The sequence below is a fragment of the Astatotilapia calliptera genome, chromosome 7 (genome assembly GCF_964374335.1).
Source record: "Astatotilapia calliptera chromosome 7, fAstCal68.1, whole genome shotgun sequence".
NCBI classification, from domain to species: domain Eukaryota; kingdom Metazoa; phylum Chordata; class Actinopteri; order Cichliformes; family Cichlidae; genus Astatotilapia; species Astatotilapia calliptera.
In genome coordinates, this window is record NC_137428.1 from 47363812 (window position 1) to 47389154 (window position 25343).

Sequence of the window (25343 nt, forward strand, 5' to 3'; positions counted from 1 at the left end):
CATCCATAAAGTAGAGGCTTGGAAGCAGAGGGCCTTTTATGATAAGAGGTACTTTTAACATCTAGGATTCACAAAAACAAAGGTCTCGTAGAAATATAAAAGAAAATCTCCGAAATTAAAAAACTTAATTTGGGGGTCTGGGGTTTTTTTTGCTAGCTAGCTAGCTAGCTAATATGACAATCTAAATTGTGATAAACTACCTCAGACAAGCTGAAATGTATTTATTTATTTTATAACACACTGCACAGATAACAAAAATGTGTTAACACAAGACACCAAATTATGCATGGATGGGTGCTACTGAAAATTAAGGCCACAGAGGAGTAATAACCTACTATTTAAGTCCCGCAGCTCCACACAGCAAAACAAGTTCACTTTTGCTAAAGTTGCATGCATATCCTGCTAAACTTCAGTTTTAAAGAGAACACTGAGGACATTGTGAGCGCTTCCATTTTACCCACTATAAGCAGTGAATGCATGTCTGAATGTGGATCACTCTGCAATATACAATAGGAGACTGCACCACATTTCAAGGCCCAATAGATGGTGCTATATTGTGAAACATTTTTGAGACTTGACAGCCCTGTGCAGCTCGCGCTCAAGTAGATACAGAGCAATTTAAAATAACCTGGAAATGATCAGTGTTTAGGAAATGTATCATAACAACGTGGGAAAGCTATGAGAAAATAATGGAAGAAACACTACAAATGACTCTGAGGTGTCAACACTAGAAATTAGAAATTGGGTTATTTTAATCTTACCTAATGTCTTCTCTCTCTCTCTCTCTCTCTCTCTCTGTGTGTGTGTGTGTGTGTGTGTGTGTGTGTGTGTGTGTGTTTGCACGTTAACTGGTCTCTTGAGTGTGAAAACTGCGTGCAAAACATGGCACAGAGACAGAAGAAGAAAAGACCAAAAAAACAGGTTTTAAACAAGCATCAGAGAAACTTTTGTACTTGAGACTGTATGAGTGCTGATATGAATGTGATATTCAGAGGAAATGGCAAAAGAAAGGCAGAGAAAGAGAGAGAGCAGGAAGAGGCTGCACCTGCAGAGGAGGTCTTCAGCTCTCAAGCCACCCGCTGTGCAGAGGGAGAGAGAGGGGGAGAGAGACAGATCGACAGAAGGAGAAGCGAAAGAGACGAGGGAAGGGGGAGCGCAAAAGAGGCTGCAGCAGCTGCAAGGTTCAGAGAGAGGGAGCACAGTAGAAGTCAGAGCTGGGAGAGAAAAGAAAGAAAGGCAATGGAAAGCAAGAGTGCAACCTCTTTTTCTTCCAAAGCCCCCCTGCTATGTCTCCCGTTTGCACTCTTACAAATTGCATAAAACTGCAAAAAAGAGAACGAGTGGTGGAGAAAAAAGACGAAAAAGAAAAAAAAATCTGCAGTGCTCGGCTGGTGTTTGAAATCATATGTAAATAAGGCACATTGATAATGAAGCGCCAGAGGAGGAAATTCCACTAATTACCTTACAGAGACTTGACAGGGAGCAGGAGGCGAATGTACTTGACGCACTGTTTTTCATGAAAAGGACAGAAAAGAGAGAGGAAAAGATCTGATGGCAAGACGACAGGTTTCCATTTAAAGTCAATGTAAGTCTTTCATTTAGCTTTTGATTCCAAGTAATCGTGGGTTCCTATGTGAACGTCGAGTTGTTAGGTTAAAGGAATGGGTTGGTTGAAAAGGAATCAGGGTGATTCACCATTCAACTGCATGTTTTATTTCATATTAGAGAAGAGATAGATAAATTATGCATGTCAGAGGGGGTCGATTTTAAATAAAGCTGTCACCGGCAAGTAGCGGTGAATCGAGCGCTCTATTCTGGGCCTGTATTTTTTTTAAAAAGGCAGTTTGGTGTTAAAATGTAAATCATTTGTGCACTGATGCTTGAAAATAAAGTAAAATAAATCTTAGTTATTTTATCAAAGATCTTGTAAGCAGGAAGTTGGTATTTTAAAATACCAACTTCCTGCTTACCTCTTTTTATTCAATCCATGTATTTATCTCAGAGGGAAGCAAGACTGACTGAACAGAGCAGAGAAGATAACATACAAAGTGACTTGTTGTGTAGTGGAGGACATGCAGACAGCAGAGCCTCTGTGCCACGGCTATAAACACTATAAACAAGGCTCATCCTCCTCTGCTTTTATTGTGCGTTCCTTGCAGGCCTCACTAAATTATGTCTCCAAGTGTGTATAATACCGGAGCATCTGTTTGTTCCCTTTTCGAATAAATAGGTAGTGTTTAAATTACACTGTTTAAAGTACCCTCTTGCCGTGGCAGTCGTGGGGACTGGAAAGGAAACACAAAAATTAATTAGGAGACGGATGCTTGCACAGCATTTCTTCCAGGTGCATTTTGCACTGACGTCCAAGGACATTAGTGCCGTCTTTGATAGATTGAATAATCAAGAGAGTGAAAACAAGGCATGTGACCTCTCAGCGAGGCTTGCTGAACCGTGTCAGTTTACAAACAAGTTCTACTTTCTTGTCTCAAACTCTCTTGCTCCTCTTACCAAGTGTACGGAAGACTCTTATACAAGTTTAGTTCAGATTTTCATTGGGAAAAAACAATCCCATAGACAACTTCCATCTATCCATTTTCTTCCGCTATTTAAGTCAGGCCTGCAAGAGCCATCGTGGGGTGAGATGCAAGGTTGCACCCTGGACGCCAGTCTGTTGCAGTGCTAACACATAGAAACAGGCAACCATTCGCACTCATATTCACACCTATGGTCAATTTAGAATCACTACTTAACCTAGCTCGATGCATGCTTTCTTCATGTTTGATAAGGCAGATTTATTTTTATAAACCGGATGCCCTTCTTGATGCAACCCCAAGTTAATTTTGCGTCTCCTCCCAGTGTTAAACTGGGGCTTGTTTGCTTATCAAGAAATGGGTAAACCTAAAACTCTAGAGAACCATTGACTTAGCTCTAACAACAAATGAATAACAGTAGCACTTTATAAAGGCAGACAAAGCACTTAAAACATCTCATATAATAGCTAAGCATATCTTTTCTCTGATTTTCACTCGATTGCATTTTTTAAGAAGAAAGACTCCTCCCATGCTAGACTATCCCAGTGGCAGAGTGTACAAGGACATGTGCTAAAGTGAGTTGAATAAAAGTGTGTTATTGTCAGATCGTGAGCATTTTTACCCAGTTAGACTTCAGATAAATTAGGAGGGTTGTACTTCTGGAAATCAATGTATTTTCAGCTTCAGTGATTAAAACTAAATGCCAGAGTTCTTTTTTACAGTCTTTGGTGTAAAACATCACACAGCATTTATGACTTCGGCTGTTCAACTTACTATGCTTCTTTACCTACCTGCCAGGTGCAGCTGCGAGTTAAAGATATCACTCATTCACGGGGAAAAAAGAGCCCTTTTCCATCACAAAAAATAAATAATTTCAACGTTTTACCTCTTGCAGTTCTGCAGATCTACAAAAGGTGCCCAGCTTTAAGACTTTGTCACAGGAAATGGAGTCACTGAAGAGACACCTCTCTGAGATTGACTCGCCAACTGTCCTCTGCCACAACGACCTCCTGACAAAGAACATCATCTACAACGAAAAAGAGGGTGAGGAAAATTCTTTGGTTTTTAGAAATTCATTAACCTGAAAGAAGTAACAAACAAAAGAAGGCCAAATGCTAAACTACCTTAATTCTAGCAGAAGAGTGGCAGTGCTTCTGAAGCTAATGCTAAAATAGATGAATGTGTGGCAATATTCACATTACTGAAAATGCATTGTCCCTTATTTAATATCTTACCTTATTTGAAGTTATTCTGTTATAAATTTTTTAAACATTTAAAAAAAATATCGCCCGGGGTAATGTTCAGCAAAAGAGACTCCCTGTTCCTTTGACACTCACAAGGTTCCTGTACTTTCCATAAAGACACGAAGGCTTATCAGTTGAACATCTATAGCTGAAATGTGTTTATCATGTTGTCTTAGTAACTGCTGTTGCTTTTTTCCCCCTACATCCATCAGGAATGGTGAAATTCATTGACTACGAGTACGCCGATTATAACTACCAGGCCTTCGATATCGGCAATCATTTCAACGAATTTGCCGGTGGGTCTTTCAAAATAGCATCAATTTACCTCCAAATCTTTTTCACAGCCAGGACATATAAGATTCCTTAATGTGGAATATATGACTGCAGTAAATATTGTAAACACAGGATGTGATATTTTCAACGTTGTGTTTTCTCTGACTACATCATGTTATGATATAATGTGCCGTGAAACGATCTCCTTCTTGTGACACTGCTCAGAAAAATTGCTGCATTCAGTATGTGTTCTGCACAGTGATTAAAGTGGCTTTGATGGACCAGCTGTGTTAGAGCAAAGCACAGCAAGGACTGTCCGAACAATCATCAATGCAGTCGTTTTAGATTATTCAGCTTTCAAGTTGTAACTTGCAAATTATCCACAATTCCCAATGACAGCAGCTGCAGTTATGTCTGATAGTCTTATGCAAGAAGGGGCTGACAGGAAGGGGCAGACATACTCCACACGAATCACATGCTGGAATGAAAGATACTGCACCTTGTGTTCTTTTTTTTATCCTGATTATACCTCAAACAAAATTTGAAAATTAGCCGATGGCATGGTCTTGAATGATACAACTGTCTTGCAGACATTTGAACACAATTGTTGATGTAGGGAAGCTTTTATACGGGCAACATGAAAAACCAGTCTAGCTTAAATAAAGCGCTTCGCTATTATCTGTACAATATAACCCAGATGTTATACTATTGCTGATGTATGTAGAAGTCAACAGATGTGTCTAATTGCCAGGGTGCTTATTTACACTTCACAACATTTTATTACATTTTATATTTTTATATTTCACAAAATTTTATTTTTTAATTTAAAGTAGACTTGTCAAATAAATGCAGTGCAGGAAAAAGCACAATACTTTCTCTGAAATTTAGTGGATAACATGTTATCCACTAAATTTCAACATATTGTTGTCAGCATGTTGTCACCCAGTTTCCATGCTGCTTTCTTATAACTTGTCCATTTGGAGCAAACGTTTCTCACTGCCTGAGTGGGTCTGACAAGTGTTGACCAAAGAGCTGTTGCTCCACTCAAAGTAGATATAGTTCACTGGCACGTCTTCAAAACAAACAGTTATTTTAGGCATTGTGTTGGATTTTAGCACCGACGTTAGTTCCACTAATGTGGACGTATATGTGTCGCATTTCAGGTGTGAATGATGTTAACTACGACCTCTACCCGAGCTGGGAGCTGCAGAGGGACTGGCTGACGGCCTATCTGGAGAGTTACAAGCACAGCACTGGACGTGAGGTCACAGTCACGGAGGCAGAAGTTACGCAGCTCTACATTCAAGTCTGCAAATTCTCTCTTGTAAGTGTCTGCTCCCACTGACTTTGTTGAAATATATCATTATGTAGTGCCTCAGCTCTTTGGAAAGACTTTGGAAAGTGACAAATCTCTCAACAGTTATTTCCTTTTCTTAGGTTTTGCTCTTGGAGGGACTCGAATATCTCAATATTATGAGATTAGCGTATGCATTTCAACAACATCCATATGTGTGCAGAGCTGTGGAATGGCGGGGTGGCAACATCTCACCATCATATTTTAACAATTTACTTTTCCAACTCGCCCCCCCAACCCAAAGAAAACCAAACCATCCACAGCTGACCCACCACTGTTCAAACTTTGATGGACTCCATCTGAGTTGATTAGAAACTACCGCAGGGAAAAATGAAACACAGCAGCCAAAATTATTTTTCTTATGACCACAATTTTCATTCTTTGGTGTCTCAAGTGGTGCTGGACTATCTGTCTAAAAGTGCTTTCATAGCTCAACACAATATGCAGAATTGTCCAACCAATTTTGGGGTGGTGTAAATGTCTCTTGAAATAGCACAGAATTGATGAGAAGGCATATTACTTTTTAAAATAACTTGTGCTTCAGCCAAAAAAACCGAAAGGGAAATGCGTGTGTGTGTGCGTGTGTGTGTATAAGGGGTAGAATATAGCCTGAAACTGAGTGATAGAAGTGATAATATCACGTTGATTGAAATCAGATTTTCTGCAACAAACCGAGGCGGACTCTTGAAGGTAGTAGGAGAAATTGATCACTGACGCTTAACAAGCCAAGTTTCCAGCTCAACTCGCTTTGACAAGCTGTGTGTCAAAATGAAGCATACGGGGCAGAATACTGATATGTTTCTGCTTAAAAATATTTACAAATACCTGCCATTAAATAAATTGATTACATCTGCTTTTAATGAAATCAATTAAGTACAAGTTTATCGGTTTGTATCTCCTTAGTATCACTTGGTACATTTGTGAAATAAAAGTATGTTAATATAATACCATGCTCCGTAGTTTATAATATAGACAAAAAGTGACACTGTAGGAATTGAGGGAAGCCATCCTGCACTGTGTGGCATCGAGGAGGCCTGGCCAGTTGCCAGAGCTCTGCGCCGTGGAGCTGCCTCCTTCCCGTCTTAATCCTTAGCAAACTGTGCCAAGACGCAGTGGGGTCCTTACAATCCGTCCTCTCCTCCGCAGGGATCCCCCATGATGCTGAAGCTGTAGCCTGTGGCTTGATGATGTCACTCTTCCCACACATTTATCATCTCCGTTTTTCTCAATGGCTCCCTGTCACCGATAGTCTCTGCTTAGTGTTAGATTAATGCTTTCTTAATGGAGAGCAGTTATTAATCATAATGGAAACACGCTCAATCTCCATCTCCAACTAAGGACAGAGATTAGAGATGAAAATCTGCCAGGGAGAAGGAGAAAAGCCAAGGGAAACCGCACATTGCTCTTCAAGTATTTCATTCCACCCTTTATTTGATTATCAAATAAAAATGTGATTATATCACTGGGCCACAGAACAGAGGCCCTTCTGGATCTTATTAAGACTTGCTATTAGTGGCCTTACCATGAAGATTTACAATAAGGGTGGAGAACAACAGAAATTTATGGAGGTATGGAGGTCTGCAAGACTAAGTGAGCAAAACCATTAAGGAGGGAACCATTCAATACAGAGGTTTGTCATTCTGACTAAGCAGCGCGCAACTGGCATGCAGCGGGAGCAGCAGCAGCAGTTCTGGGAGCAGTTACAACATGACAAGCGGAGGTCACTGAAGTGTGTTTTCACAGTTGTGCGCTATGGCAAAGGGGAATGTTGCAAGAGCATAAAAATACAGCACCTGCGATTCTGCACTGCAAACACAATGCACAGTTTTACACTTCTCCTGGGACTGGCTGTGTGTTCTTAATGAGCCTGTCATTCAAAGAGATTCCTTCGGTTCATTGTCTCAGCGAGCACACATTTTCCCTGCTGAAGTGTTCCTGAGCAAAGCATAACATTTGACCTCACTGTGGCCTCTGTGTAAGAGGCAAAGAATTATGCTTTTGAAACTTTGTTGTTTCAAAAGGGCGTTTGAGAATCTCATTGTGGTCACATAATACTGTCATGTTGTCATTCCTTTGATGACAGAGTCCAATATTGTACTGACTGTGTGAGCTTTAATACCACAGGTAGGCAGTACAACATATAACTGTATTTTGTTAAACAGCACAATCCTTCAGTTATTTTTCCATTTTCCAATGATATTGTAATGTTCTTCTTTTTTTCAATATTCAATCTTTATTTTTTATATACTAGCTCCCTGCAAAATCAATTTAAATTGTACAGTTTTGTAAAACACCTGAAAAGTAGCTCCAAATCAGCTCAGACACAAATATGAACCAGAGTTACGCTTTTTGAAACTTAAATTTTTTTATTTTTTTTTTACTTCCACCAGGCATCCAGCTTCCTCTGGGGTCTTTGGGCCATCCTGCAATCACGTTTCTCCTCGATTGACTTTGACTTCCAAAGGTTTGTCCAACGTCTGACAAAGACATTTAAAACTCCCACAACTCAAAGTGTCACTCTGCATAAACAATGCTCAAGTTTCCTAAAATGTCCTGGGTGAGATGTCCCATCCATCAAAAAAATGTTGAGTTCATTAGTATTTAAATTGATGTTCTAATTATGTTAAGTGACACCTTCACATTAAAACGCTCTCAGTAAATGTTTAATAAAGGAACCCATGTAACCGCAAATAAGAATTATTACTTCACTGCAGTTTTTTTTCAGCTGTTAATGTCATCATCCATCACTTGAAATACTCTGAAAAAGAAAAATATTTATAGGACATTGAATTTAGGCTCTCGGTATATTAGTGCAATGTTTAGACAAGCAGGATCTTCATTAGAAAAGAATGACAAAGAATTTGTTGGCAGACAAACTGCGAAAAAAAAAATGGTTTAGAAACATAAGCCTAGAATATAGAAATATTTCATTCTCCCCCCAATGCTTCAAGTCTTTGTGTATTTAAAATCTGGCATAAAAAACAGGCGAGACAAACACACTTCTTCTACTCTTCATGTCACAGACAAAATATTTACACATGAAATTCTCTGCTTTTCTTCACTGATAAACCGCAACATAAGATGAAAGCCTCGGTTTTCACAAAGACTTTCAAAGGAGATCAAAACTAACGTCTTTTATTTTTAACAGTGATCACCATTGAGGACTAGTTATCTTAAACAAGTCCAGGAGACATTCCTCACCGGCAGCAGCACTCAGACAGTTCAGGAAGGCAAAATGTTTCCCTCAACCCCCACTTTTTTTTTGCCTTTCTCCTTTTTCTGCATGCCCCACACCCACAACAGTTGTGATCATGATCCTAATCACTATTGACACACGGCACCCTCCCCTCTGTGTGGCTTTTTCTACTCGCTTGCAAGATCAGCGACAGGGCCCCCACCTCATTTCAATCTGGACCTTGGAGGAAATGTGATCCAGAGGGGTGCTGAGGCACAGAGGCACTATTGTTCCAGTGCCGTCGTTCCTGCCTTACATATACATCTCTCATCCCTGGCTGGGCCACATGTGCCTGCTGAACGTCTACTCCTTTAAGCTACCGGCTGAGGTTGTCCTAAAGTGGATGGTGAGGGTTGGGTTACCTTTCTTTAACTGGAGGGTTAAACTGAAACGAGCTCTGAGAGCAACAACAACAATGGAGAACCAAGTCTAATGTTTAAAAGCGGGAGGCTACTATCTAGCTAACCTCTGCCCCACGCCCATCCCTGTCATGCAAGACACATTCATGCACTTAAGCCTCCCTTTCAGGCAAGAGATACATAACATCGCTGGCTTCATCGATCTGTTAAAGTGACAACATTATTACATTCAGACATAGGTAACCTTTGGCTTAGTGCAGACATACATACAACAGGCAACATCAGTAATTGTGCAATTTTTGTACAATACATGCAAATGAGTTTTGCTCTTCAAGAAGAAAAAAATAAGAAACTATTTAAACCTTGAGTTGTTGCATGGGTGTGCATACTTGTCTGTGTTGTGTGTGTGTGTGTAATTTCTCCCACTGCTATCCCCCTGAGCCAAATCACCAATAACTTCCCAACGAGTGACAGGCGTCACCCAGGCCTTGTGCTCTAACCAGAGCCAGATGTAAATGTGACAATAGGGAGCCACAAGGGGAACGCAAACCCGCCCTCCTTTTACCATCCATATTTACTTTACTTATATGGTTTTTTTCATGTGTTGAAAGTGTCTGCAAGTCAGCAGTCTAGATTTGTGGACGTGCTGGCAAGGCGAGCTGTTATTTGACAAAGACATTATTATAAGGAAATGAACAAGGAGGAGGCCCACTGTTTGGAATAGCTTGACTACAAAATTGAGGGAATTGTGCACAAAAGCACATTGTGAAATGGAATACCTGCATTGGCAGGAGATCATTTTCCCCTACTCTTGCTAAATATAAAAAAGCCTCCATTCATTTCTGATGAAGATAAACATTAAGTATGCTAGTCTTAGGTGTCACCCTTAATAAAAATAGGGATAAATGGGATTGTCTGTGAAGCTTGCTGTTCTTATAGGAGGGAGGGTGTAATAGGCAATTACATTAATAGAAGAAACTACAGGGTGGGGTTGAGGTGTGTGTGTGTTAAATTAGCTGATAGTGAAGCTATTTTGACTTTTTACATTACTTGGTAGGAATCTATCAAACTCTGTACTAAACTGAAGAATAACACAGATTTTTTATTAAGTTGCTTTTTCTTTACTGGATTTTGTTGGGGAAAAAACAAGAAACTGCTGCCTGGAATTCTTTATTGAGGAATGTTTTGTATAGGAGTGGTAAGCGATTCAATAAGTGAGCAATTAGTGTTTAAGTATTCTGTCAGTCTATATGTCTGAACTCGCCGGATTTTTCAGATTCACACAATTTTCATTTACGCACATGCAGTGGAATGAGTGCATTCAAAGAAGAGCAGTGCATACAGTGGACATAGCAGAGAAAAAAACAAGGCCGACATTGATGGGATTTGTTTCCTAATCCTTTTTACAAAAAACAAGTTCAGGACTGCTTTAGGAAATGAATGGGAATCCCCCCCCCCCCAAAAAAAAAAGAAAACCTTTCTTATCTCAGCAAGACAATGTCAAACCACATTCAAGAATTACAACAGCATGGCTCTGTAGTAAAGAGGTCTGAGTGCTGTGCAGTTACCTGCTGTTACCCACTGAAAACTTTTTGTGTCATATGAAACATCAAGTACGAATGGGGGAAACATTAGGTTATCGAACCTACATGTCTCGTGGGTTTCCAACAGCTTTGCTAAAAGTAGTGATGAACATGCCTGCGTTACAACTTGAGCATGTTCCAGCATTTGTTTTGCTGGCATCCAAAACATAATCTAGTCATTAACAAACACTGGGCAGCAGGGTTTAGTGGTGCCACCCCACAGGGAGCATGTTAACTGCTAATTCTAAATTAGCTGTATTTCATCATATAATATATGAAAGTCATGTTCTGAGTCAATTCACAATTTATACAGCATCCATATTTGTGTGGAAAGCAACTTGTTCATAGCTGTACAACAGCTCTACTTCCCCACCTCCTGTATACATGCTATTGTAGCAGTCAGCAGAATCTGATTCTAGTGGGTCATTATGAAAATATGAAAATGAAAATGATGAGCAAACACTTTAGTTTTCTGGACCAATAAGGATAAGGGAGGCTTCATTCTGCTGTCTGAGTAAATGAAAGAAGTGTCAGTTATCAACTGTAGCACATGACTTGCTTGAAATTAAGTCTGTCCAGAGAAAACGCCTGTTGAGGCTCGCCAAACCACAGCGAGCGAAGTGAAAATTGTCTGCTGGCCTCCACCAATGATTTCTACTCCCCAAAATTTTATTATGAACTTTTTTCTTTCTTTTTCTTTTTTTCATTTTTTTGCAGTGGCAAAGGTTATACACACAGTGTACCACCTATCTCTATCAAACATGTACTGGTAAATCTAAAGGTCAGCCTTCAGCAAAGCAAAAACTAAAAGAAAGGAGAAAATGATGAACAAAAGCAGACAAAAAAAGCCAGGCTTTGACACAAAAATTAGAGTGTAGCTTTACCCAGAGATGCAGGTGGGAAAGAATAACTAAAAGGCATGTGACTAAATTATCGTTTTGTCTCACAACACAAGCGCTTGAAAACTGATTTGGCATTGAGGAGTTCAGTGAAAGCACTGATTAAAGGACAAACTCCTCTCTGTGCCTCCATTTTCTGTGCTTTTGAAACTTCACTTTATTTCAAAGGGTATAGCATAATGGCCAAGGGCAACAGCGTACTCAGACATCAGATTTATTGAGGCGTTCAATAATATGGTTTGAACAAACACAAAACCACTTCTCTTGCCGTTAACTTCTGAGATGCGCTGAAGCTTTGGCACAGCTTTCAGACTCATTACTTCATTTGAGAGTCTTGATGCTATTGTTACGCAAGATTGACAAACAAAAACACAGTACCCACCTATAAAACCAGACAGAAAGAGCAGCCTGTAGCGAACAGTGAAAGATACATTATGGCCACAGATACATACAGAGGAGGGAAGCAACAAAGTACAACTACTTTGTTTTTGGACTTCTGTAGAACTTCTAGGTATGTGTACTTTACCTACTTTTGGGTTTTACTCCCTACAATTTAAGAGAAATACCTCTACTTTATACTCATATATTTTCAAATGATGGAGTAGTCAGGACAAAAGAGAGCTGCAGTGGTCCAGAACAGCATCCTCAATGTAGATGTGATCACTACAGCTTCTAGCTAGACTATAGAAGAGAAATGAGCATAAAGGCAGCATAAAGTGTCAGCTAATTTCAGCTGAGCTGATATCATGCAATTTGTCACAGAGCATGTCTGCTAGCTAAAGGTGCAGCTGCTGTATTTCACTGGGAGAGAAAAGAATGTGAGAAGTTAAGTCAGAGATGGAGAAAGACAAGACTGACAAAGACAGGACAAGAGAGTAGAAGACAGATTTCTATTAAAGCTAAGTCAGTGAAACCTGATAAACTGGAAATTTAAAGCCTACAAATAATGTCCACTTTCATTTTGTGAATAGATATCTGAGCTGTACACGATTTCAAGTGATGTTTTTTCACACTGTAAAACTTTTTACAACACAAATTGTAAAATGTTTGAATTACTGTCTGTTATTCAAAGGTTCAGTGAACATGCTAGGCAGGCCAAACAGGTTAGTTTGCAGTGCTGTGGAGAGGTCTCAAGAGATGGACTAATGCAGTTGGCTGCCATGTTCATGGTCAATGTTAGGTTACATAAGGAGTAGCAGATATCAAAGACAGCTTAGTCTGATGATGCTGACTAGATTCACTCAGCCCAACTAATCCCAGGATCCCCACTCCTGCTGAATCCCACTTTAACCCCTGATTATATTCATTTTTCTGTTTAAATGTAGAGGCAGAACCTGCCATTTACAATGTAGGTAACCACAATTAGAACTTCCTCTTTTCTGTTCTGCATAACAGATGTTTGAGATATTCATCAGAATAAGAATTTACAGCACATTACAGCAGTCACAGCGCTTCACCGGATCCACATTTGTCACATTTTGTTACAGCCTTGTTCCAAAATGGATTAAATTCATTTTTCAACTCAAAATTCTACACACGATATCCCATATTAACAAAGTGAAAAATGTTTACTTGATATTGTTGCATTCAATTAAATGTAAAAACAAAAATATAACATGTGCTTATGTATTTACAACTTTTGCCATGACACACAAAACAGGTACGTATCCTGTTTGCAGCTTGATTTGAGTTTACCTGTGGTAAATTCAGTTGTTTGGACATGATTTGGAAAGGCACACACCTGTATATGTAAGGTCTCAAAGCTGACAGTGCATGTCAGAGTGCAAACCAATTCAGGACAATGATTTCAGCACCGCCCCACCAATCAGGCCTGTATGGCAGAGTGGCCAGGCAGAAGCCACTCCTCAGTAAAAGGAACATGACAGCCTGCATACAGTTTGTTAAAAGGTACCTAACAGATTCTCAGATCATGAAACAAATATTGGACTCTTTGTCCTGAATGCCAACAGGGACACTGTCAGGGTCAAGGGAAAGATAAATATATAGCAATGTACAGACACATCTTTGATGATGACCTGGTCCACAGTGCTCTAGACCTGTGGCAGGGGTGAAAGTTTATCTTCCAACAAGACAATGACCCTAAGCACACTGGCATGATAACAAGTGTGTGACCTCAGGACCACTCGGCAAATGCCCTTGAGTTACCTAGCCAGAGCCCAGACTTGAACCCAGTGATGAAAAAATATTTAGCAAAGGCTTGTAAATACTGTTTGTATTGTCATGTACTTTTTACTTTTATGTTTGGAGCACATTTCATGAACTGTACTTTTTCAGTTTAGTAAGAAGTTGAATCAGTTATTCAGCTTTTACCAGATAATTCTTTTATAAGAATCTATAATTATATTTAGTATCTAATCGTATTTATTATAATCTGCATTAGAATATTATATTTAATATATCATATATTATATAAATGTAATAATTATATAATAATTATATTACACATTTATATAATTACGTGGAAAATGTCTGTAGTTTTGCCACCTCTGGACATATACAATGCATCTTGAATAATAATTTTAGGTACTAATTTCTATTATTCTCATATAAAGACTGAGACTGAAAAGACATGAATATTTTGACATTACAAGTATGTTTCAAGTGATTAAACAGTTTGCAAGTTGCCAATATGTCAAAGAGGCTTCAACCAAAGAATGTTAATAATATTATAAATATTATATGTTTACTACAGGCAAGTAGGGTCAAATAAAACTCTGTGGTGTTGAATTGAATTGTGGAATTGTAGCCACTCGGACACCTTTTAGATGCTGTTTTTCTGTCAAAGCCAGTGGCTCACAGGTATACACAAGGTTTCCATGATGCCATGATGGCATGATAGGTATTGTCAATAGTACGACGAGTCTTTTCACTCCCAGTTTGTCAATATGAATTCCAAATTGTCCCTGATGTTTCATGGGTGTGTCTGTAATTGGAAAGTACTGTGTGTAATATTAAAGCACTGTACAAATGGGTAAACTTTTTCTTCTCATGTAAACCATTACAAGTGGTGAGACTAGATTTAAATGTATTTTTTGTGAAACACCGCTTCATAAGTTACTTAAGTAAAACGTACAGTTACGGTAAAGAGTGATCTTAAGACAAAATTTGTCATGAGTCATATATGCTTGACTCGTCATTTAAAGAAACGGACAAGACAGTCTCAGTTATTTGACATACTTGCCTGAGCACATTTGATCTAAGGTTGACACATGCCACCCTTGGGCAATGTGACTTTCCAGCCAACAGATCAATGTACAGCTGTGCAGTCTTTAGGGCCCATTTAGTTTTTGTATAGTGTATAAGATTTCTTTCTGTTATCTAATCATGTGTTTTCTGTCTCCTGCTGTTTGCAGATATGCCACTGCACGACTGAACTTCTATTTTGAGAAAAAAGAGGAATACTTTGGACTGGCAGTGAACTAATTAATCCCTCTACTTTTGCAGAACAATTATGTGTTTCTTGTGTCAAACAGTGCTGTGGACCATATGTCAGATGGTGGAAATGGAAAAGCATAGAATAACCTTATAAAAGTGCTCCCCATAGTTTGTTATTTCAGGCTGTATAGTGTGACTTAATGTGTTTTGCTATCACTGTGATTTTTAAAATATTTGTTTTACCACAGTCAGTATGCCGATAAGCCTATTTGGCAAATTGAGAAGAGGCTCGTGCCAGAAATGAATTAATTGTTCCCACATTCAGCCGAGTCACATAAAGCCACAAAAATTGAGCTTGATCATAAAACACATAAGAGGGTTATTTGCAGGCTTATTCAGTGTGTACCACAGTTCTGGTGGAAAACAAGCTTTCATTTCAACTTATTTACTGTACCAAGGGCATTATTTTAATGTTTCTCTTTCAGAATGACTTGCTATAAAAATATCATGTGTGACTTACAGGGTGTTTGTTAATGTTGCCATAAAAGGAAAATTTAAGAGAAAATCTTATTGAAGCTGTCACTGTGTGAAGACAGGCGAAACTGAATCAGGAGTTACATGGTATGTACATGAACCAAAATGCAATGCTGACTGATATCAGTGCTTTAACAAGTGGATTTTACTTACTCTGTTCATTTAATAAGGTAAAAATGTACTTTAACTCCTAGTAGTGATCTGTTTTTTAAAAATATTCATCAAAATTTAGGCCCACAAGCATTGTATGATCTTGGTGTAATCTCCTTGAATATGTCTCACAGGATGTTAAAAAACAATGTAATGTATAATGGTTTACTAAACAAAAAGCAGATTAAGGGAGCGCACACTAGGGCAAATCTGTAAATAAGCAATTTAAAATTGTTATAGCATAACAGGCACAGCTGTAATTATTGCTTTTTTTGTCATAGAGACTTGTAGGAATAACTAACCATTCACCCTTTTACTTAGATTTAATTGTCATGTGCCATGCATATACATAAACAATGAAATGGTTATAATTGACCAACATCAGGGAATTTGATTGAAATACTTTGCTGTTTGCTTTTCGGCTCAATTCAAATGCACTTATATATCTCCAAATCAGAAGAACACTCGCCTCAAGGTGCTTTATGTTGTAAAGTAAAGACCCTACAACAATATATTTGAAAATAAATAAGAGGTGTTAACAGGTACACTAAAGCTACTAGCTGAGGACATATTATTGTAAAAATACGTTCTGTCATGCATTTAAGTGCACTTAAACTGTAATTATGAGGCAGATCGCTCACATTTTTATGCTTCCAAAGTATATAAATAACAGAACATAATGATATAAAGAGACAGAAATGAGCAGTGTGATCCAGATTCAACTTTGTAACTGTAAGAGCTTTTCAAATGAAAGCTTTCTTTATTTCACTGTTTAAAAGAATCTGGTATTGATCAAAAGTGCTACACTGATAGTTCATATAGGTAATGTAATTCAGTGTTGTACCACATGTATATGATCACATGAAATAGAACTTCAATTGTAGTAGAAAACAGAGTAAAGGCCATTAAAACAATAACTCTGGCCAATATCAGGAAGATGCTACCCTTTCTTATGTGCAGCATAAAGCAGCGGATTTGTCCTCACTCCTAAAAATATTGGTTTAGTGAGAATACAGCCTAAGTAGAGCGTGCAAGAACTCGCAAGAACAGAAATAGTTACATGCTAATAAGACAACTTCAGCTCTTTGTAGCCTTCTGCACAGACAGCACGCTAATGCAAAAGTAGCAACAAAAAACCCTAGGATGTTAAAGTCATTCTGTGAAATGAAATAACATACTGATTACTTTTAAGAAAAGTAATTGGTTATGTGTAACACATTACCTTTGTTGAGTAACAACAGCAAAACTGAGTAGAGTGATGTAATTCTGTTGTGAATACTTGTTTAGGCTAAGGCAGGGTGGATGGCAGAGGCTCCATAGCTCATTAGCACAACTGTCTGATTCTTAAAATCAGCAAATACTTTTTCAGTATTTGACCAAAACCACAGTTAATTTTTCTCAAATGTTCACCAAGTGCTTATGGCCTTGTGATATATCTCCCACTGCCACAGTATTTTCACAATTGTCAAAACAGTATTTCCAGAATTGTCAAAACAGTTTCACCACAAACTCCATTTAATGGCTGTTCTGAAGTTTTTGATCCTATCACTGTATCTTCAGTGGATGGAGCAGCTTAGATGTCATGGAATTATCGATTTTTCTAAGCACTTAAAGGCAACTCTAGAGAAGAATGTCTGCATTTGGATGATTCACTAGAACCTCAGACTATTTTGTTTTCTAACATTTGTAATGTCATTGCTCGGATTCTGTAACAGCATCTGCGGAATAACTTGAGGGTAGAGATAGCTTGAAGTTATGGCACATAAAATATCATTAGGGAATAGTTAGGTTTGGGTAAGTCAAGGCTGGTTTTTATGCTTTGGCTCTGTGGTCTTACGTGTTATTTAGTTTCAAGGTACCCAAAAAGTGAGTGACCTGTAAGCAGTGTAGAAACAGATGAAGCTACTGTGATACCTGCTGTATGTATTCTCTCCAGACACAGAAGGTTTGAGAAAGACATCACAATATGATTGATAAAATCGTGAAGCTAAGTGATACCAAACTCCTGTATTAAAGTTGGTCTGTACACCACCCCAGCTTCCACACCCTTGTAATGTGCATTATTACATAAAAAGAAGAGTACATCCTGCAGTATTGAATGATGGCATTGGGCCTAAATGTTATAACGCAACAGGCATTGGCCAGTATACGCATATAAATGCTTGAGATGAAAAGCTTTGCGGCAGAGAACAAAAAAGGTTGAGGGGTCAAAACTCTTGAGACTGAGTGAGAAAATCAAAAGCAGGAGGCAAATATGGAATCTACAATGGAAGAGATTAAAATATGACTATAATAACTGGAAATGTTATGTTAAGTGAGAGATTTTATCCATAAGACTTTTCTTTTCCAATGTTGGTTCCTTGTAGGATAAATGGTTGGTAACTTGTCCTTCAAACAGTTTTGATTGGTAAATGATATGTTTGTGTGTACTCACAATCAAACACATCGGTCTTTACAAAGTACATGTGACATGCTCAGAAATGTCAATGAGTCCTTCCACTCTATAACTGCTTCTACTGTCTTTATCTGTGAAGGGAGCACAAAAGGGAATGTGATTGTAAAATCAGTAGAAAGGATTATGGCGGGTCAAATGAGGGGAGGACTAGCTACAATGGCGTTCTTTACCTCCTCATGGTCGCGCACAGTTCCACTCATCAAGGCTGCAGCCGTGTCTTTGAGTCAAACAATCCAGCTGCTTTCATGCTGGCATTTTTCGTTAAACATATAATATTTAATTAGCGGACTAATGCACTTAAAAAGACCCAAGGACTTTGGATCAAAAAGAAAAAAATTGGCCTTTTGTCCATTGCCTATTTTCCTGAAAAAGTGCTGTAGATTTTTTCTTTCACTTTTAATTGCATTAAAAAAAAGAAGTATATGCCTTTATGCAATGTTTCAAAGACATAGAAACCAGGAAAAAAAAACCCGTGAAAGCAATTCCTTTCAAAGGGCTTTTTTGTATGATTCTTTTTTATTCAGACATTGCATTTAGATTTTTGGTTATTGTTAAAGGACTGACAAGGCTGTTGACCCTTGGAATTCTAATAAGTACCCAGTTTGCAATTGTAATCAACTTACATTAGCAACAATATACTCAAGGGAAGGTTTTACTATAAATTCACTTGTTATACATGTTACATACAATGCACAACGCATGCTTTTTGTTCCTATATTATATAGAGTGCTGTCACTTTCTCAGTTCCATTTCTAAATTCACAAAGTCAAACCTTCTCCTGTTTTTTTTTCAAAACACATGAGCCACGTCACCAACTATTCAGTATAGCAAGTTCAAAACTAAAGGCATTTCCATCAACCCCAGCTGTTCATTTTTTCTACCAGTTTGCAAACTGTGTGCTAACAGGCTAACTCGAAAAGCTGTCTCTTAGCGTTTAGAAACCCTCATTATTTAATCAATTAGGTTGCAGCTCCCTTGTTCACAAAAAGTTATATTTTAAAGAGTAATGTGAGAAAAGTATAAAAATCTTATTGCTCCTTCATCTATGACTTCCACTTTCCCAGTTAGTTTATCAGCTCAGTTGCTCATTTGAAGTGTTGTTAAATACCGCCTTATGTCCATTTGTATATTAGGGCCCCAATTAGGATCCAAAAGAAGTATAACACAGGGCATTGGGTTTGATGAGTAACTACCTCAGTTTCTCAGTGAAGAACCATAGCTGACCATGATAAGCTTCAAAAAGAGATAATCTCATGAAGGGTATGACCATCTTCTTTATACAGTCTGTGATTTTCCATCAAGACCTACAAGACAGCAGACGTCTGAAAAAGTGTGGAATTTGTGTGTTTTGTGCATGTGGAAATAATTTAAATGTAACAGTAAAGTGCAAGCATATATAGACTATAAACTTTCATTTGTGTCAAATTTAGGGGAGGAAGCCGTGTTTCTGCCCCAAATACCCAGAAATATTAAACTTTATTAAGAGATTTAAAAAAATATATTTTAAACTGTTTTTGTTTTGTATTGTTTTTCAGTTGGGAAAATAAAACCTCTGGTGTATGTAAAAGCAAAGGCTTGTTTTAGATATCATATTCACGTGACCATACAACTAACTACACCACTGCGCTGCATTAGGTGGCGGAAATGCAAGAGATCAAAAGCCAGGCAATATCACAAAAACAGTGAGCATGGAGAAGATTCAAGCTGTGCTCTTGTTGATTGTAATTTTTTTTATGCTATTCTTGAGTTATTTAAAGCTTCTTAAATCTAAACACTTCAACAGAATTTTACAAGCTACAGCAGAGAAATAACATGAGAGAGATAAAATACTCGACTCGGAAATGTTCATGGCTGCAAACCAAACCCAAGTGCACCTGAACTTTCAGAGAAAACAACTTTCCCCCTGACAAGGAATTTTTCTTGGGGGGCGTCCTCTTTTTGCCAAAAAGTGCAGTGGAAATATACCGAGTTGCTACAAATACTTGTAGTCCATGAGGAAAGTTTTTGCAGGGAAAAAGCTGCTGCCTAATTTCACAATGTAGTTAAAAGAACAGTTAGGAAAAAACAACCTCTAAATCATACGTAGACTTCTAGACGACTTTTTACCTGATACATCACACAAGTGGCACCCGTTGTGAAACATGATCAACTCGACAGGAGTGAAAGGGTCAATTAGTCTCCTTTAAATCAAAAGCATTTCAATGATTAAGCATCATGAGCTCAAAGAGGATGTAGTGTGCTGCAGCACCGTGACCATTCTGTGTGCTTTAATGAGTAGTGGAGCCTCAATGATCATAAACGGGCTGGCTTTGATGCCTCATTGAAAGAGCCTCTCCAACACGTCTGAAGGGGGCTCCTCCTTTGTAATAACAATTTATAATTCTCTTGATCTAAATGCCCAATTGGTGGGGAGAGGGGAAAAAGAAAGGATGTGGTTCTTTCTAGTCTTCAAGACGGTTTTTAAAAATCAAAAAGTGAATTTGCCTAGAGGGCCCAACCAAGACCAGGTTTCCATGAAGAAAGCATCTCAATATGTCTCATCATCCCCCACACACGAAACCTATGAGAAAAGAAAGGTAAATTCAAAGTCTATAATCACACACTTTAAGTTTACTAATAAGTACATTTCTGCCTTATATGAAAGAAACGGTTGCCAACGTTATTAGCCAAGGTGTAGAGCTTTACTGCAAAACATTTAGTTTTCTTTTGGTGTGTGGCTGTCAAGTCATTTTAGTTATGTCCATGAAGTTCTTTGATTGATATAGTACAACTGATCCTGTTATGGAGGACACAGTTTGTGCAAATGACCATAAAATATATCACTGCAACCCACTGTTGCTAGTTGTGCATTTAGCTACCAGTAGCTACAACAACTGGGAAAAGTTAATGGAAACAGAGGATTACATCATTTTCCTTCAGGGATGAAATGTTAAGGGATAAATAAGTTTGTATACATTACTGCAGGAATGTACTTGAAATTATAACTGTGCTGTAACAAGCTACACTAACCTTTGTTGAGGTGCTGAAAGCTTCGCTTATGCTCACACCAACTGTGCACATACGCCCAAAAAAAACCCCTGTCAACTTGAAAACAACTAAATGTTCATCTTGAAGAAAGGAAAAAGGAAATGTAAGTTATGATGACTCGTTTAAAAAGCTTAGCATGGCAACAGTGCAAGTATGATTTCAAACACCCCTCCCAACTAAACGCTATAGCATAGCACACACACACATGCTCACAAAGGAGTGTGTGACAAACTTGCCGGCGCCCCTCGCTGGGTGACGCTACAGTTGATTTGGGAATTACAATTAGATTTATGATGTGGCTGCATATGGCTAAGCTCTCTGTTTCTCTCTCTGAAATGCTGGGATTGGCTGTAGCGAGCACCGGCGCCGTGCCGTATACACCACAGCACAGTCAGAATGTGTGGCGTTACCTCACACACGCACGCACGCACAATGGAACAATAGGCCACATTTACCGTAATGGGCCACCAAAATATAAAGAGCGAGTGGAATAGCTCAACTTTGGAAACAGACAGCCTTGTGTTGGAAATTATTAGATCCCTGGAAAGTAAGGGTACTATTTAGAGCAATGGAAATAAAAATTCATGCAGCACTACCTGTAAAGTTGTGCGCATCGCTTTCATACACAGAACACAATATGTTGGTGGGGGGTTTTCTGCAAATGAACAATTTTACAAAGCATTCAAAAATATTTTTCCCACCCAAAATTAAATACATGAAAAAAATAAAAGCAAAAATCTCAAGTCTTTACTTTTTTTTATTTATATATATTTTTTGATTGTCTTTCTCACCAAGTTGTACTGACACTTTTTAGAGCCAAAGCTGGCTAATAAATACAATGAAATGTTAAAATGCACAATTGGATTTCAAATACAATACTCATCACAAAAAAAAAATGTGTGTGACCAGGAAATGCTATGTTCTTCCTCTGCGGGTCACAACTGACGAGAGCATGAGGTTACCTTTCCAAAGAGATCAGAGGCGATGAGACCCCTTCAGGTGATACTAGAGCTGCGGCAACAAGATCTGCTTAAATAAATGAAATGCTTCCAAAGAAATGGCAATTTACTGGTGCCTCGCATGTACCAGGCTTCAAAAATGTGACTTTTAACTGACTAATATATCATGTTTAAAAATCAAACAACAACTTCACATTAGTCAATACTAAAAAACAAAAACAAACAAAAAAACAGATTCATATCCAGTGCTTAGGATGTGTATGAGACTAACAGAAATGTCTATGCACGAGGCTTTTTTTTATGTAACACAAGCAAAATCAGTGTTCAGTCCCAGCTTGTGAAGCATTTTCCAAGTAAAAACCGCCAGATATGGTCGTGAAGAGAAATTTGGGATCAAGATGACCGAAGCAGCTGAACAGAGCACCCAGAAACCACCCGAGGTCACACGTTTTAAGAATGGAAACATTAAAAATTTCAGAGAATGCTTTGAAAAGAGTAAAACTAAGATTTGTCTGCAGAGACATTTGAGTAAAACAGAGACTCATCTTCAGATGAGTGGAAAAACTTGTGTGCTCTGACTGGGGCGGTGGTTACTGAGAGGCAGACTGGTTAAGCGCCTTTCCCCTTCGCTAATGTTCTCTTAATAATTTGCTCATGTTCAAAATACAAATGCAGTGTAGAAAAAAAGGTACCCTTTTGAAACAGCAGACCTATTAAACCCATTTTCTATATAAATAATTTTTTAAAACACAAGTTTGGCATATATTTCCAACATAATGCTAAGAAGACATTTAAAAATTAACAAGCTAATAAAAGAAGTAATATTTGTTACATTTTTGTACCAATGCTAAACACAATACAGTGAAGGGATTTATGATATTACAATTTCTTATCCTACAGTAGGGTCATCCAGGGGTGCACCTTCATCTTCCTATTCCAACTGAATGAACAGATTCAAAGGTTCACTTTTAAGACTAGGGGGATTCCTAAAGTGATATTAAGATAAAGGCTACCTTTACCTTTAGCCTGATTTAAAGGGACAGAAACATTTCTAATACTGCACTGCACTTAATGCATTTGGCCTCAAAGAACATTGGGCAGTGTGGTTTATGGAAGCACTAGTGCAGTGGAATAAAGGAATAGGCGCCTTCGATGCTGCTCTTCTAACTACGTCTCAGAGCCATAGGGTCTGCCAGAGAACGACATTCTGTGTGTGTGTGTGTGATTAAGCAAGTGTGATGAAAAAATAACCTCCCTGAGCACTGTTTGTGTTTGGGCCAGGAGGGGAGCCAGCAGTTGATGAGTAGGAACCCACTTCATCAAATAGAAAAAATTGATTGTATAAGACTTTTGCAGCATTGGAAATTAAGACTACAACATCCCGAGTGAATGTGAATGTTTGGCACATTTGAAGAAAATCTGTACAATTTATGGGTACTTACTTACTTATTTAATAATAATAATAATAATAATAATAATAATAATAATAATAATAATAATAATGTAAGGGAATTTGCTCCCTTTATTTCATTGACAGTCTGAAAAGTCCTACCACTCTTTTTGTATGAAAACAAACAAAACAAATAACACATTCACAAGCTGGCACATCATACCTGAGCTGGGATATTTTAAAAAAAGAAACAGTAATGTAAGGTAAGCAGTTTGTCAGAAAAAAAAGTGTGTAGCAAAGAAATCGTAAGAAACAAAAGTAAGACTATAAGGTTACAAGAGCTAGGATTTATATTAAAAACTTTCCAAATTTCAAGTTCCGACAGTCTAGAGTTTGTACAGGCAGTGACCTGTCAGAAAAGAAGTCTATAGAACAAAAAAGCAAAAAGGAAAAAAAAGACAAAAAGTAAATACATAACAATGAAAACTAAATCACTCCTTAAACATTTAAGACCAAATAGCTGTTGAAGACCGATTCCTAATTCTTCGACATCCATGCATGCCCTTTCACAAACTACACAGCAATGTGTTCGTCGCTCGTTTGTTCTTTGTCCCATTCTCTCTCATCCTCTGTTGTCTAACTCTTTTTTTTCTCTCGCTCCTGTTAAGATTGTCAAAGTAGAGGAAAGTGAAGTACACTGTCAGCTGGACATCTGAAGACTGATCAGACTGTGTTCTTGGGCCACGTTTTTCCTATTCCTTCGTTTTTCCATTTCTTCAAATGGGCGTCCATCAAAGATACTATCCCAGAACTTTCTGAGCATGTCTGAGCTGATTTGAAATCCTGTTGGGGCATGCTCGGTGCATGACGCAACATGTCCTGAAAAGTTAAACTGAAGGTCTCAGTAATAAAATGTCTTTTTAAGAAATGTCTCTGACTATAATGGGAGTTGTTCTCTTTTTTTTACATCTGACACCCTGAGCTTACTCAGTTGGCACTGACAGCCTCATGTGTCTCGTGGTCGCTGCTATAGTCTGACTTGGGCTCATCCTCAAAGTCCTCATACATGTCCATGTCATTGTCTCCATTATTGGGGTCGCTGGGCAGATCCAAGGCTCCGATCACACTGCCATTGCTGCCTCCTCCACTGCCAGGCTCAGACTTTACACCGTACGTGCTCTGAATGACGGGGATGGCAGGATCAGGACTGGCCGAGTTGCTGGAGCAGTCTGAGGTCAGATGTGGGGATGGTGTAGCTGCTGTTGCCATACTTATGGCACCCGGGTAAACTCCTACACTTCCAGGACTGTTGCCCAGAGAAATGGGTGGCTGAGGCCTGAGTATGAAGGAAAGAAGATAAGGAAGAATTATATTATTTACACAACATAAAATGATCGAAAAGCTTTGTAACTTTTACAGTGTGATTTAAGTCTAGCAGCAATGCTGGAAGCAGTCGAAAGGTGCACAAGGAGATGACCTTGAAGGGGAGATTAGTTCAATTTAAAAAAATGTATTTATTCATTTAAGTCTCAGCAAGCATGATCCAAAAATTACAACGTTGAAGAATGTTAGAAATGATTGTCACTTCATAATGAATGATTGGTCCTTTGAAGTTAAAGAAAAGACACTACGTCCCCGAGCCGCTGAACATCACAAGAAGGACTACTTGTAAACTTCTAGCTGACTGATAGAGATCCATTTGTATTCTTCTGGGAGGTCAAATATGGCAATGAATCCTTAAACCAATAAAAACTGACCTAACTCAGTGTTCAGAACAAAAACTTAGGAAAGAACCAGCTTTTAAAAACACACAATTTGTTAGACTGGCATAAAATAGTATTTTTGTACTAATAAGGTGATTCCCAAAGTAACGATATACTCCACAGTATGCTGTGTGCTCTTTAAAAATAAAATGGACAAGTGGAGAACAAAAACAGGCAGCAGATGGGCAGTA

General features: G+C 38.3%; 2 protein-coding genes across 12 annotated transcripts in view; one reads left to right on the forward strand and one right to left on the reverse strand.

Annotated features, from left to right (window-relative positions):
- Positions 1-17601, forward strand: part of LOC113026378 (ethanolamine kinase 1) — a 26442-nt gene extending 8841 nt beyond the window's left edge. For 2 of the 5 annotated variants that reach the window (XM_080303775.1, XM_080303774.1), the window contains 4 exons: positions 3423-3575; positions 3988-4071; positions 5212-5372; positions 5486-7936. In XM_080303775.1, the coding sequence (XP_080159901.1) occupies positions 3423-3575; positions 3988-4071; positions 5212-5372; positions 5486-5710 (623 nt within the window). In that variant the 3' untranslated portion in view covers positions 5711-7936. Of the gene's footprint in view, positions 1-3422; positions 3576-3987; positions 4072-5211; positions 5373-5485; positions 8100-14852 lie in introns of those variants that run through there. The other 3 variants (XR_013910052.1, XM_080303777.1, XM_080303776.1) reach the window with 3 other exon arrangements.
- Positions 17602-21779: 4178 nt separating this feature from the next.
- The window catches only part of LOC113026379 (transcription factor SOX-6-like), a 106344-nt gene continuing 102780 nt past the window's right edge, over positions 21780-25343 (reverse strand). For all 7 annotated transcript variants that reach the window (XM_080303771.1, XM_080303770.1, XM_080303769.1 and 4 more), the window contains one exon: positions 21780-24725. In XM_080303771.1, the coding sequence (XP_080159897.1) occupies positions 24377-24725 (349 nt within the window). In that variant the 3' untranslated portion in view covers positions 21780-24376. The remainder of the gene's footprint in view (positions 24726-25343) is intronic.